The sequence below is a fragment of the Bombina bombina genome, chromosome 5 (assembly GCF_027579735.1).
Source record: "Bombina bombina isolate aBomBom1 chromosome 5, aBomBom1.pri, whole genome shotgun sequence".
NCBI classification, from domain to species: Eukaryota; Metazoa; Chordata; class Amphibia; order Anura; family Bombinatoridae; genus Bombina; species Bombina bombina.
The window spans coordinates 8,884,665-8,898,141 of record NC_069503.1 but is presented as its reverse complement, the minus strand read 5'-3'; the positions used below and the strand labels follow the sequence as shown (position 1 = coordinate 8,898,141).

The following is a 13,477-nucleotide window of genomic DNA, read 5'->3' as shown; positions in this document are numbered from 1 at the left end:
GTACAGTTACACTTATAATAACACTATCTAATAAATATACCTTACACAGTACAGTTAAACTTATAACAACTCTAAGAATTTTTAATTTTTTTTTAAAATGCAATAAAAAGTTATAAGGGCTGAAAGATATGAGATCTTGGGTATTAAAGGGACACTGAACCCACAATTTTTCTTTAGTGATTCAGATAGAACAGTAATTTTAAGCAACTTTCTAATTTACTCCTATTATGAAATGTTCTTCATTCTCTTGGTATTTTTATTTGAAAGGCAAGAATGTAAGTTTAGATGCCAGCTCATTTTTAATGGGTGGGGCAAAGATAAAGCGATCCGCCTGTAATCTAGCCTTACATAGACAGATACAGTAGACAGACAGATAAACGACAGACACTTACTTTATTTCATGTACAAAAGTAGTCAAATAGCCATCGATGTCACGAAACAATGTCTGGAACTGAAGCACAAACAAACACATCACAATATGGCGTAACAATATACACAACACATCACTTTGCACTTAGATAAGGTGCCGCATACCCTTTTTACAACATTTTAATAAACATAAATAAAGAAAAAAGCACCCCAGTCTTAAGGAAATACAGACAGACATTCACCTCAGCTGTACCATTGCTATGCAAACAGCTTGATTTTAAAAGCACCCCAGTCTTAAGAAAATACAGACAGACATTCACCTCAGCTGTACCACTGCTATGCAAACAGGTAGCCTATGGAAGATAGTTTCCCTCATTTATAGATAGTCTCCCACACTACCTTATTTCTCATTAAATGACAGGTGCAAACACTAATCAACACATCCTTCCTTTTGCTTAACCCTTTAGAATACATACCCTCTTTTCCTACAAATAGCTACATATCACACATCAATAGTATATACTTTTTTTTCTACACACCTCATACCTCTAACATGAATCCAAATATGACCATACTGTTATTCATGATAACTCTTTTCTCACTCCAATTTAGTTCCTATCATTACCGCCATAAGCACACACCTCAAACTGGAAAACACATTATCATACACCATGGCCTGCTCTGTTGCTGTAACTTATATGCTGAGTGCTGGTGGAGGGTTATTAAAAATAAAATTCCATTCCTAGCCTTCTAGCTAAAAAGGCCTCGCCTTTGTGCACTGTAATATTCAGAGCTTACTACCAAAAATCGATGCACTGCAAGCTTGGTGTTTACAATACAAGCCCAAAATCATTGTGATCTCTGAATCGTGGCTAACCGCAAAAATACCTGACTCTGCCATTGCAATACATGGGTACATGCCATAGAAATGATAGAGCAAAGAGAGGAGGCGGCATTGTAATTTATGCTGACATTTCCATAAAGTTCACCCCCTTACAACAATATAGCTCTTCTGCCATCTTTGATTTCCTTTCTGGCAAAATTGAGATCCCGTGCAGTAAATCAATCATTGTTGCAGGAATCTACCGCCCACCTAGCTCCCCTGTGCATTCCATTTCTGACATAGCACAGTTCCTTATTGAAACCATAGCTCAAAACCCAAAAAGTGAAATTTTGGTTTTTGGAGATTTTAATATTGATTGGCTGAATCCAAAAAATAATAGTTGTCGCTCGCTGTTTAAATCTTTGCAGCTAACGCAATTAATCTCCTCCCCAAATCGCATAAATATCAAAAGCCATAATCATACCCTGCTCGACTGGATTCTCTCCACTTCTCCCGACCGAATCCAGGAGGCAGGAGTTCTCCCTAACAATTTCAGTGACCACTGCTTAGTGTACTGTGTGCGCAAAATAAAGGCAACTAAATCCTCTCCCAAGGTTAAAATCACCAGATCCTTCAAAAAATGTAATCTTCAATCTTTTCTAATTGACATCCAGAACCTACCCTGGCACAGATTAAACCTAATCCCAAATCTTGACTCTGCAGTTGAATTCTTTCAGTCTGAACTCCTACAAGTTTGGAATTTACATGCCCCGCTGCGTAAGGTGAGAGTAAAAGGAGCGCATATGCATTGGATCACAGCTGACCTCATTCAAATGTACCAATTTCGGGATTCATTGTGGTCAAAATTCAAACATACAGGCTCTATGAACAATCACTGTGTATATAGAAAATGGCAAAATAAATGCACTAAACAAACAAAATTGGCCAAGGCCCAATATATCTGTGAAAATCTGAAAAATAACATATCAAACCCTAGAAAGTTTTGGAAACTCATAAATAACTTACAAAATTCTCCAATCCACTCCGAACCCCCCACTGTCACTGTGGACAACCATACCCTGCAACTCCCCTTAGAAGTAGCAAATGCCTTTAATAGTTATTTTGTTGGATGCTCCACCACCCTGATTGACAAACTAATAAATGACACGAATCCTGAAACTACAAATGTGGATCAGGCCCCACTAAATCAGCAAAGATCCAATATAGAGAAGAGAAACACCTTAATTATCTAAAAATGAAAAACCAGTCTGGACCTGATCAAATCCCAGCAATGCTGTTGAAGCTCAGTGCGGCGGCAATTACTAAACCTGTCACAACCCTAATTAACGAATCCTTGGTGTCTGGATACATACCCAAACTTTGGAAAACTGCAAGAGTAGTGTCTATCCATAAAAGTGGGGAGCTAACCTTGCTTTCTAATTATTGCCCTATATCTTTGCTCCCAGTATTGTCAAAAATCTTAGAAAAATGCGTCCCTGCGCAATTATGTGAGTATTACCAACAATCTAACTATCTGACCCCTGATCACTCCACTACAACTGCCCTCCTAAAAGTTTGCAACAACATCCAAACTGGCATGGAACAAGGAGACCTAACTTGAGCTATTTTCCTTGATTTTTTCAAAGGCCTTTGACACAGTGGACCACGACATACTACTGTTCAAACTAAAAAACTCAGGTATTGGTGATCGTCCACTAACCTGGTTTCTCCATTTCTGACAGCGACTCCCTCCCTCTCCCAGTCATGTGTGGTGTTACCCCAAGGTTCCATTCTCGGCCCCCTACTATTCACATTATTTATAAATGATCTGCCTAATGCCTGCAAATCCTCAACTGTACACATGTACGCAGATGACACAGTAATCTATGCAAACAATTCCGATCTGTCGCAGCTTGAAGCAGTGCTCCAAGACCAGTTCACAGAGGTAGAAAAGTGGATCTCAAAAAAAAAAACTCTTCCTAAACACTGACAAAACTGTCACAATGATCTTTGGAACGGGACCTAAATTACACAAATTACACAATTCCCATCTTCGCATCAAAACAAAATCCAATTGCACGCTGACCACAGTCCACTCTTTTAAATACTTGGGTATGTTGTTAGACCCCAATCTATCTTTTGGCCTCCACATAGAAAAACTGGCATCTAAACTCTATCCAAGACTAAGTGCCCTGTACAGAAACAAATCTTGCCTCAGCCCTACAGTAAAGGAAAAGATTGTAAAGCAAATGCTGATGCCAATCATGGATTATGGGGACGTAGTATATGCACTTGCACCGCAAACTCACCTTAATAAACTAAATACGTTATATAACTCGGTCTGCCGCTTTGTGCTACAATGTAACTACAGGACCCACCATTGTGACATGCTAAAAGAACTAAACTGGCTGTCGTTGGAATCCAGACGCACCCTCCATCTTTCCTGCCTTGTCTTTAAGAGCCTTTCTGGGAAGCTCCCACCCTACCTGAGCAGAATGCTCTCCCCTGCTATTCCCACCTCCTATAACCTCCGATCCAATAACAGCACATTATTTAGCTTGCCTCAATACAAAAAGAAAGCAGCTCGATCCTCCTTTTCTTACAGAGCACCACAATTATGGAACGACCTCCCGCACACTTTCAAACCTTCCCCATGCCTAATATCCTTTAAGAGATCCCTCTCTGCATATCTCAAAACAGAATGCACCTGTCAAGAGTCAAGACAGTGGAGGGCAGCATAGCCCGTAACATACATAAGAATTAAGGCCCTTAGGAGTGAGCTGCTGTGAAGTGGCAACAATGTTGCATTTTTGTGGGTGGGTACAGGGCTCACCTTTAAGAAGCCAAGCTACAGGCCCCAAACCCTCTTTCCAGCTTGTCTTCACAGCTTCCCTCCCTTTCATTGGTAAGGCGGCCATCACTTAGGCTGGACATCACTAGGGTGTTTTTATCAGCAGGGTGTCTGAGGCAGGACGAGGGCTACGCGGCTCGCTTCCTTAAGCCCAAGGACGTAAGTTTTTTGACTCCCCAGGTAGTGGCATGTACACGCGCCTAGTCACACCTGGTCCTACTGGTCTGGAGCTTTATAATATCACACCCTGGCTAGGCGGTTTGTCCCACGCCCCGGTTTGCCATTAGAGGTAGAGTGACGGCTGGCCCAGGGGGAGGGTAGTCTTCGCAGGCGCCCGCCTGGGGCACATCCCCTCATTTGATGTTGCCGAGAACTCCCTAAGTCTGTGCGTGCAGCTAAGCTCCGCTTGTGTAGGCATTCACGTGCGTGGTTCAATTTCCTTAGCGCGGGGTACTTACTCTCCTAGCTAGATTGCCGCCACCTGGTTTAAGGTTTGCTGAGTTGCTTCCAGCCGGTTCCTATGTTCTATAATAAATGCGGACCCTACGGGTCTTTATACCCGCACACCTGTGTTTGTGTCATTATTCAAGTTATGTATTACCAAAGTCATTTATGGTTAAGTTATGTGTCAGTCAGTTTTATGACTGGTAAGTTATTACAGCAAGCCAGGAGGATAGGGCATTTAATTACTTATGGTTGATTAAATATGTCCTACCAGTTCTATGTTAAATGTTTGCATATATTGTGTATTATTATTGTTATTGTACCCTACTGTATCAATGCAATGTTTTGTGGTCCCAGGACATACTTGAAAACGAGAGAAATCTCAATGTATCCTTCCTGGTAAAATATTTTATAAATAAATAAATAAATAAACCGAATAGGAATTGGCTGATTTCTTCTTGCAGCTAAAATCATTACCCTAAAGTCAGGAAGGTTGTGCTGTCCAGCGATACACCCCTTGGTTTATCTTCTTTACTTCTCTTTAGTTAAAGGGACACTGAACCCAAATTTTTTCTTTTATGATTCAAATAGAGCATGCAATTTTAAGCAACTTTCTAATTTACTCCTATTATCAATTTTTCTTCGTTCTCTTCCAATCTTTATTTGAAAAAGAAGGCATCTAATCTTTTTTTGGTGGATGGATTTATCCACAAATCAGCAAGAACAACCCAGGTTGTTCACCAAAAATGGGCCGGCATCTAAACTTACATTCTTGCATTTCAAATGAAGATACCAAGAGAATGAAGAAAATTTTGATAATAGGAGTAAATTAGAAAGTTGCTTAAAATTACATACTCTATCTGAATCTAGAAAAAAATTGGTTCAGTGTCCCTTTAATTACGGACAGATAATGAACCAATTACCATGCTACGTATAAATGACAAGCACTAGCACACTGACAGCACTACTAGCACACTGACAGTAACACACTACATATGTATATAATAACAGTACTAGCACTGACAGTAACACACTACATATGTATATAATAACAGCACTAGCACTGACAGTAACACACTACATATGTATATAATAAAAGCACTAGCACCGACAGTAACACACTACATATGTATATAATAACAGCACTAGCACTGACAGTAACACACTACATATGTATATGATAACAGCACTAGCACACTGACAGTAACACACTACATATGCATATAATAACAGCACTAGCACTGACAGTAACACACTACATATGTATATAATAACAGCACTAGCACTGACAGTAACACACTACATATGTATATAATAACAGCACTAGCACTGACAGTAACACACTACATATGTATATAATAACAGCACTAGCACTGACAGTAACACACTACATATGTATATAATAACAGCACTAGCACTGACAGTAACACACTACATATGTATATAATAACAGCACTAGCACTGACAGTAACACACTACATATGTATATAATAACAGCACTAGCACTGACAGTAACACACTACATATGTATATAATAACAGCACTAGCACTGACAGTAACACACTACATATGTATATAATAACAGCACTAGCACTGATAGTAACGCACTACATATGTATATAATAACAGCACTAGCACACTGACAGTAACACACTACATATGTATATAATAACAGCACTAGCACTGATAGTAACGCACTACATATGTATATAATAACAGCACTAGCACACTGACAGTAACACACTACATATGTATATAATAACAGCACTAGCACACTGACAGTAACACACTACATATGTATATAATAACAGCACTAGCACACTGACAGTAACACACTACATATGTATATAATAACAGCACTAGCACACTGACAGTAACACACTACATATGTATATAATAACAGCATTAGCACTGACAGTAACACACTACATATGTATATAATAACAGCACTAGCACACTGACAGTAACACACTACATATGTATATAATAACAGCACTAGCACACTGACAGTAACACACTACATATGTATATAATAACAGCATTAGCACTGACAGTAACACACTACATATGTATATAATAACAGCACTAGCACACTGACAGTAACACACTACATATGTATATAATAACAGCACTAGCACTGACAGTAACACACTACATATGTATATAATAACAGCACTAGCACTGACAGTAACACACTACATATGTATATAATAACAGCACTAGCACACTGACAGTAACACACTACATATGTATATAATAACAGCACTAGCACACTGACAGTAACACACTACATATGTATATAATAACAGCACTAGCACACTGACAGTAACACACTACATATGTATATAATAACAGCACTAGCACACTGACAGTAACACACTACATATGTATATAATAACAGCACTAGCACACTGACAGTAACACACTACATATGTATATAATAACAGCACTAGCACACTGACAGTAACACACTACATATGTATATAATAACAGCACTAGCACACTGACAGTAACACACTACATATGTATATAATAAAAGCACTAGCACACTGACAGTAACACACTATATATGTATATAATAACAGCACTAGCACTGACAGTAACACACTACATATGTATATAATAACAGCACTAGCACTGACAGTAACACACTACATATGTATATAATAACAGCACTAGCACACTGACAGTAACACACTACATATGTATATAATAACAGCACTAGCACACTGACAGTAACACACTACATATGTATATAATAACAGCACTAGCACTGACAGTAACACACTACATATGTATATAATAACAGCACTAGCACACTGACAGTAACACACTACATATGTATATAATAACAGCACTAGCACTGACAGTAACACACTACATATGTATATAATAACAGCATTAGCACTGACAGTAACACACTACATATGTATATAATAACAGCACTAGCACACTGACAGTAACACACTACATATGTATATAATAACAGCATTAGCACTGACAGTAACACACTACATATGTATATAATAACAGCACTAGCACACTGACAGTAACACACTACATATGTATATAATAACAGCACTAGCACACTGACAGTAACACACTACATATGTATATAATAACAGCACTAGCACTGACAGTAACACACTACATATGTATATAATAACAGCACTAGCACACTGACAGTAACACACTACATATGTATATAATAACAGCACTAGCACACTGACAGTAACACACTACATATGTATATAATAACAGCACTAGCACTGATAGTAACACACTACATATGTATATAATAACAGCACTAGCACACTGACAGTAACACACTACATATGTATATAATAACAGCACTAGCACTGACAGTAACAAACTAAATATGTATAAATAATCTCATGTAATACATCTATATGTCTTTATGCTCTGCAGTGTCTGTAACTATATAAATAATCTCATGTAATACATCTATATGTCTTTATGCTCTGCAGTGTCTGTAACTATAAATTATCTCATGTAATACATCTATATGTCTTTATGTTCTGCAGTGTCTGTAACTATATATAATCTCATGTAATACATCTATATGTCTTTATGCTCTGCAGTGTCTGTAACTATATATAATCTCATGTAATACATCTATATGTCTTTATGCTCTGCAGTGTCTGTAACTATATAAATAATCTCATGTAATACATCTATATGTCTTTATGCTCTGCAGTGTCTGTAACTATAAATAATCTCATGTAATACATCTATATGTCTTCATGCCCTGCAGTGTCTGTAACTATAAATAATCTCATGTAATACATCTATATGTCTTTATGCTCTGCAGTGTCTGTAACTATAAATAATCTCATGTAATACATCTATATGTCTTTATGCTCTGCAGTGTCTGTAACTATATAAATAATCTCATGTAATACATCTATATGTCTTTATGCTCTGCAGTGTCTGTAACTATATAAATAATCTCATGTAATACATCTATATGTCTTTATGCTCTGCAGTGTCTGTAACTATATAAATAATCTCATGTAATACATCTATATGTCTATATGCTCTGCAGTGTCTGTAACTATAAATAATCTCATGTAATACATCTATATGTCTTTATGCCCTGCAGTGTCTGTAACTATATAAATAATCTCATGTAATACATCTATATGTCTTTATGCTCTGCAGTGTCTGTAACTATAAATAATCTCATGTAATACATCTATATGTCTTTATGCTCTGAAGTGTCTGTAACTATAAATAATCTCATGTAATACATCTATATGTCTTTATGCTCTGCAGTGTCTGTAACTATAAATAATCTCATGTAATACATCTATATGTCTTTATGCTCTGCAGTGTCTGTAACTATAAATAATCTCATGTAATACATCTATATGTCTTTATGCTCTTCAGTGTCTGTAACTATAAATGATCTCATGTAATACATCTATATGTCTTTATGCTCTGCAGTGTGTGTAACTATATAAATAATCTCATGTAATACATCTATATGTCTTTATGCTCTGCAGTGTCTGTAAGTATATAAATAATCTCATGTAATACATCTATATGTCTTTATGCTCTGCAGTGTCTGTAACTATATAAATAATCTCATGTAATACATCTATATGTCTTTATGCTCTGCAGTGTCTGTAACTATATAAATAATCTCATGTAATACATCTATATGTCTTTATGCTCTGCAGTGTCTAACTATATAAATAATCTCATGTAATACATCTATATGTCTTTATGCTCTGCAGTGTCTGTAACTATATAAATAATCTCATGTAATACATCTATATGTCTTTATGCTCTGCAGTGTCTGTAACTATATAAATAATCTCATGTAATACATCTATATGTCTTTATGCTCTGCAGTGTCTGTAACTATAAATAATCTCATGTAATACATCTATATGTCTTTATGCTCTGCAGTGTCTGTAACTATATAAATAATCTCTTGTAATACATCTATATGTCTTTATGCTCTGCAGTGTCTGTAACTATAAATAATCTCATGTAATACATCTATATGTCTTTATGCTCTGCAGTGTCTGTAACTATAAATAATCTCATGTAATACATCTATATGTCTTTATGCTCTGCAGTGTCTGTAACTATAAATAATCTCATGTAATACATCTATATGTCTTTATGCTCTGCAGTGTCTGTAACTATATATATATATAATCTCATGTAATACATCTATATGTCTTTATGCTCTGCAGTGTCTGTAACTATATAAATAATCTCATGTAATACATCTATATGTCTTTATGCTCTGCAGTGTCTGTAACTATATAAATAATCTCATGTAATACATCTATATGTCTTTATGCTCTGCAGCGTCTGTAACTATATAAATAATCTCATGTAATACATCTATATGTCTTTATGCTCTGCAGTGTCTGTAACTATATAAATAATCTCATGTAATACATCTATATGTCTTTATGCTCTGCAGTGTCTGTAACTATATAAATAATCTCATGTAATACATCTATATGTCTTTATGCTCTGCAGTGTCTGTAACTATATAAATAATCTCATGTAATACATCTATATGTCTTTATGCTCTGCAGTGTCTGTAACTATATAAATAATCTCATGTAATACATCTATATGTCTTTATGCTCTGCAGTGTCTGTAACTATATAATAATCTCATGTAATACATCTATATGTCTTTATGCTCTGCAGTGTCTGTAACTATATAAATAATCTCATGTAATACATCTATATGTCTTTATGCTCTGCAGTGTCTGTAACTATATAAATAATCTCATGTAATACATCTATATGTCTTTATGCTCTGCAGTGTCTGTAACTATATAAATAATCTCATGTAATACATCTATATGTCTTTATGCTCTGCAGTGTCTGTAACTATATAAATAATCTCATGTAATACATCTATATGTCTTTATGCCCTGCAGTGTCTGTAACTATATAAATAATCTCATGTAATACATCTATATGTCTTTATGCCCTGCAGTGTCTGTAACTATATAAATAATCTCATGTAATACATCTATATGTCTTTATGCTCTGCAGTGTCTGTAACTATATAAATAATCTCATGCAATACATCTATATGTCTTTATGCTCTGCAGTGTCTGTAACTATAAATAATCTCATGTAATACATCTATATGTCTTTATGCTCTGCAGTGTCTGTAACTATAAATAATCTCATGTAATACATCTATATGTCTTTATGCCCTGCAGTGTCTGTAACTATAAATAATCTCATGTAATAGATCTATATGTCTTTATGCTCTGCAGTGTCTAACTATATAAATAATCTCATGTAATACATCTAAATGTCTTTATGCTCTGCAGTGTCTGTAACTATATAAATAATCTCATGTAATACATCTATATGTCTTTATGCTCTGCAGTGTCTGTAACTATATAAATAATCTCATGTAATACATCTATATGTCCTTTATGCTCTGCAGTGTCTGTAACTATATAAATAATCTCATGTAATAGATCTATATGTCTTTATGCTCCTGCAGTGTCTGTAACTATATAAATAATCTCATGTAATACATCTATATGTCTTTAATGCTATCTGCAGGTGTCAGTGTCTAACTATAAATAATCTCATGTAATACATCTATATGTCTTTATGCTCTGCAGTGGTCTGTAACTATATAAATAATCTCTTGTATACATCTATATGTCTCTTATGCTCTGCAGTGTCTGTAACTATAAAATATTCTCATTTAATACATCTATATGTCTTTATGCTCTGCAGTGTCTGTAACTATAAATAATCTCATGTAATACATCTATATGTCTTTATGCTCTGCAGTGTCTGTAACTATAAATAATCTCATGTAATACATCTATATGTCTTTATGCTCTGCAGTGTCTGTAACTATATATATAATCTCATGTAATACATCTATATGTCTTTATGCTCTGCAGTGTCTGTAACTATATAAATAATCTCATGTAATACATCTATATGTCTTTATGCTCTGCAGTGTCTGTAACTATATAAATAATCTCATGTAATACATCTATATGTCTTTATGCTCTGCAGTGTCTGTAACTATATAAATAATCTCATGTAATACATCTAATGTCTTTTTGCTCTGCAGTGTCTGTAACTATAAATAATCTCATGTAATACATCTATATGTCTTTATGCTCTGCAGTGTCTGTAACTATATAAATAATCTCATGTAATACATCTATATGTCTTTATGCTCTGCACTGTCTGTAACTATATAAATAATCTCATGTAATACATCTATATGTTCTTTATGCTCTGCAGTGTCTCTGTAACTATATAAATAATCTCATGTAATACATCTATATGTCTTTATGCTCTGCAGTGTCTGTAACTATATAAATAATCTCATGTAATACATCTATATGTCTTTATGCTCTGCAGTGTCGTTAACTATATAAATAATCTCATTAATACATCTATATGTCTTTATGCTCCTGCAGTGTCCTGTAACTATAAATAATCTCATGTAATACATCTATATGTCCTTTATGCTCTGCAGTGTCCTGTAACTATATAATAATCTCATGTAATACATCTATATGTCCTTTATGCTCTGCAGTGTCCTGTAACTATATAAATAATCTCATGTAATACATCTATATGTCTTTATGCTCTGCAGTGTCTGTAACTATATAAATAATCTCATGTAATACATCTATATGTCTTTATGCTCTGCAGTGTCTGTAACTATATAAATAATCTCATGTAATACATCTATATGTCTTTAAGCTCTGCAGTGTCTGTAACTAGATAAATAATCTCATGTAGATACATCTATATGTCTTTATGCTCTGCAGTGTCTGTAACTAGTATAAATAATCTCATGTAATACATCTATATGTCTTTATGCTCTGCAGTGTCCTGTAACTATAAATAATCTCATGTAATACATCTATATGTCTTTATGCTCTGCAGTGTCTGTAACTATATAAATAATCTCATTTAATACATCTATATGTCTTTATCGCTCTGCAGTGTCTGTAACTATATATAATCTCATGTAATACATCTATATGTCTTTATGCGCTGCAGTGTCTGTAACTATATAAATAATCTCATGTAATACATCTATATGTCTTTATGCTCTGCAGTGTCTGTAACTATAAATAATCTCATGTAATACATCTATATGTCTTTATGCTCTCAGTGTCTGTAACTATAATATATAATCTCATGTAATACACTCTATATGTCTTTATGCTCTGCAGTGTCTGTAACTATATAAATAATCTCATGTAATACATCTATATGTCTTTATGCTCTGCAGTGTCTGTAACTATAAAATAATCTCATGTAATACATCTATATGTCTTTATGCTCTGCAGTGTCTATAACTATATAAATAATCTCATGTAATACATCTATATGTCTTTATGCTCTGCAGTGTCTGTAACTATATAAATAATCTCATGTAATACATCTATATGTCCTTTATGCTCTGCAGTGTCTGTAACTATATAAATAATCTCATGTAATACATCTATATGTCTTTGTGCTCTGCAGTGTCTGTAACTATAAATAATCTCATGTAATACATCTATATGTCTTTATGCTCTGCAGTGTCTGTAACTATATAAATAATCTCATGTAATACATCTATATGTCTTTATGCTCTGCAGTGTCTGTAACTATAAATAATCTCATGTAATACATCTATATGTCTTTATGCTCTGCAGTGTCTGTAACTATATAAATAATCTCATGTAATACATCTATATGTCTTTATGCTCTGCAGTGTCTGTAACTATATAAATAATTCTCATGTAAACATCTATATGTCTTTATGGCTCTGCAGTGTCTGTAACTATATAAATACATCTCATGTAATACATCCTATATGTCTTTATGCTCTGCAGTGTCTGTAACTATATAAATAATCCTCCACTGTAATAGCATCTATATGTCTTTATCGCGTGCAGTTGATCCTGTAACTATATAACTAATCTCATGCAATACATATCTATA

The 13,477-nt window shown here is 34.7% G+C and overlaps 1 protein-coding gene across 1 annotated transcript in view; it reads right to left on the bottom strand.

Moving 5' to 3' along the window:
* The window catches only part of LOC128659668 (protein HEG homolog 1), a 198,375-nt gene that overhangs the window by 74,492 nt on the left and 110,406 nt on the right, over positions 1–13,477 (bottom strand). Inside the window, exon 5 of the mRNA XM_053713237.1 lies at positions 393–451. Coding sequence (XP_053569212.1) covers positions 393–451 — 59 coding nt within the window. The remainder of the gene's footprint in view (positions 1–392; positions 452–13,477) is intronic.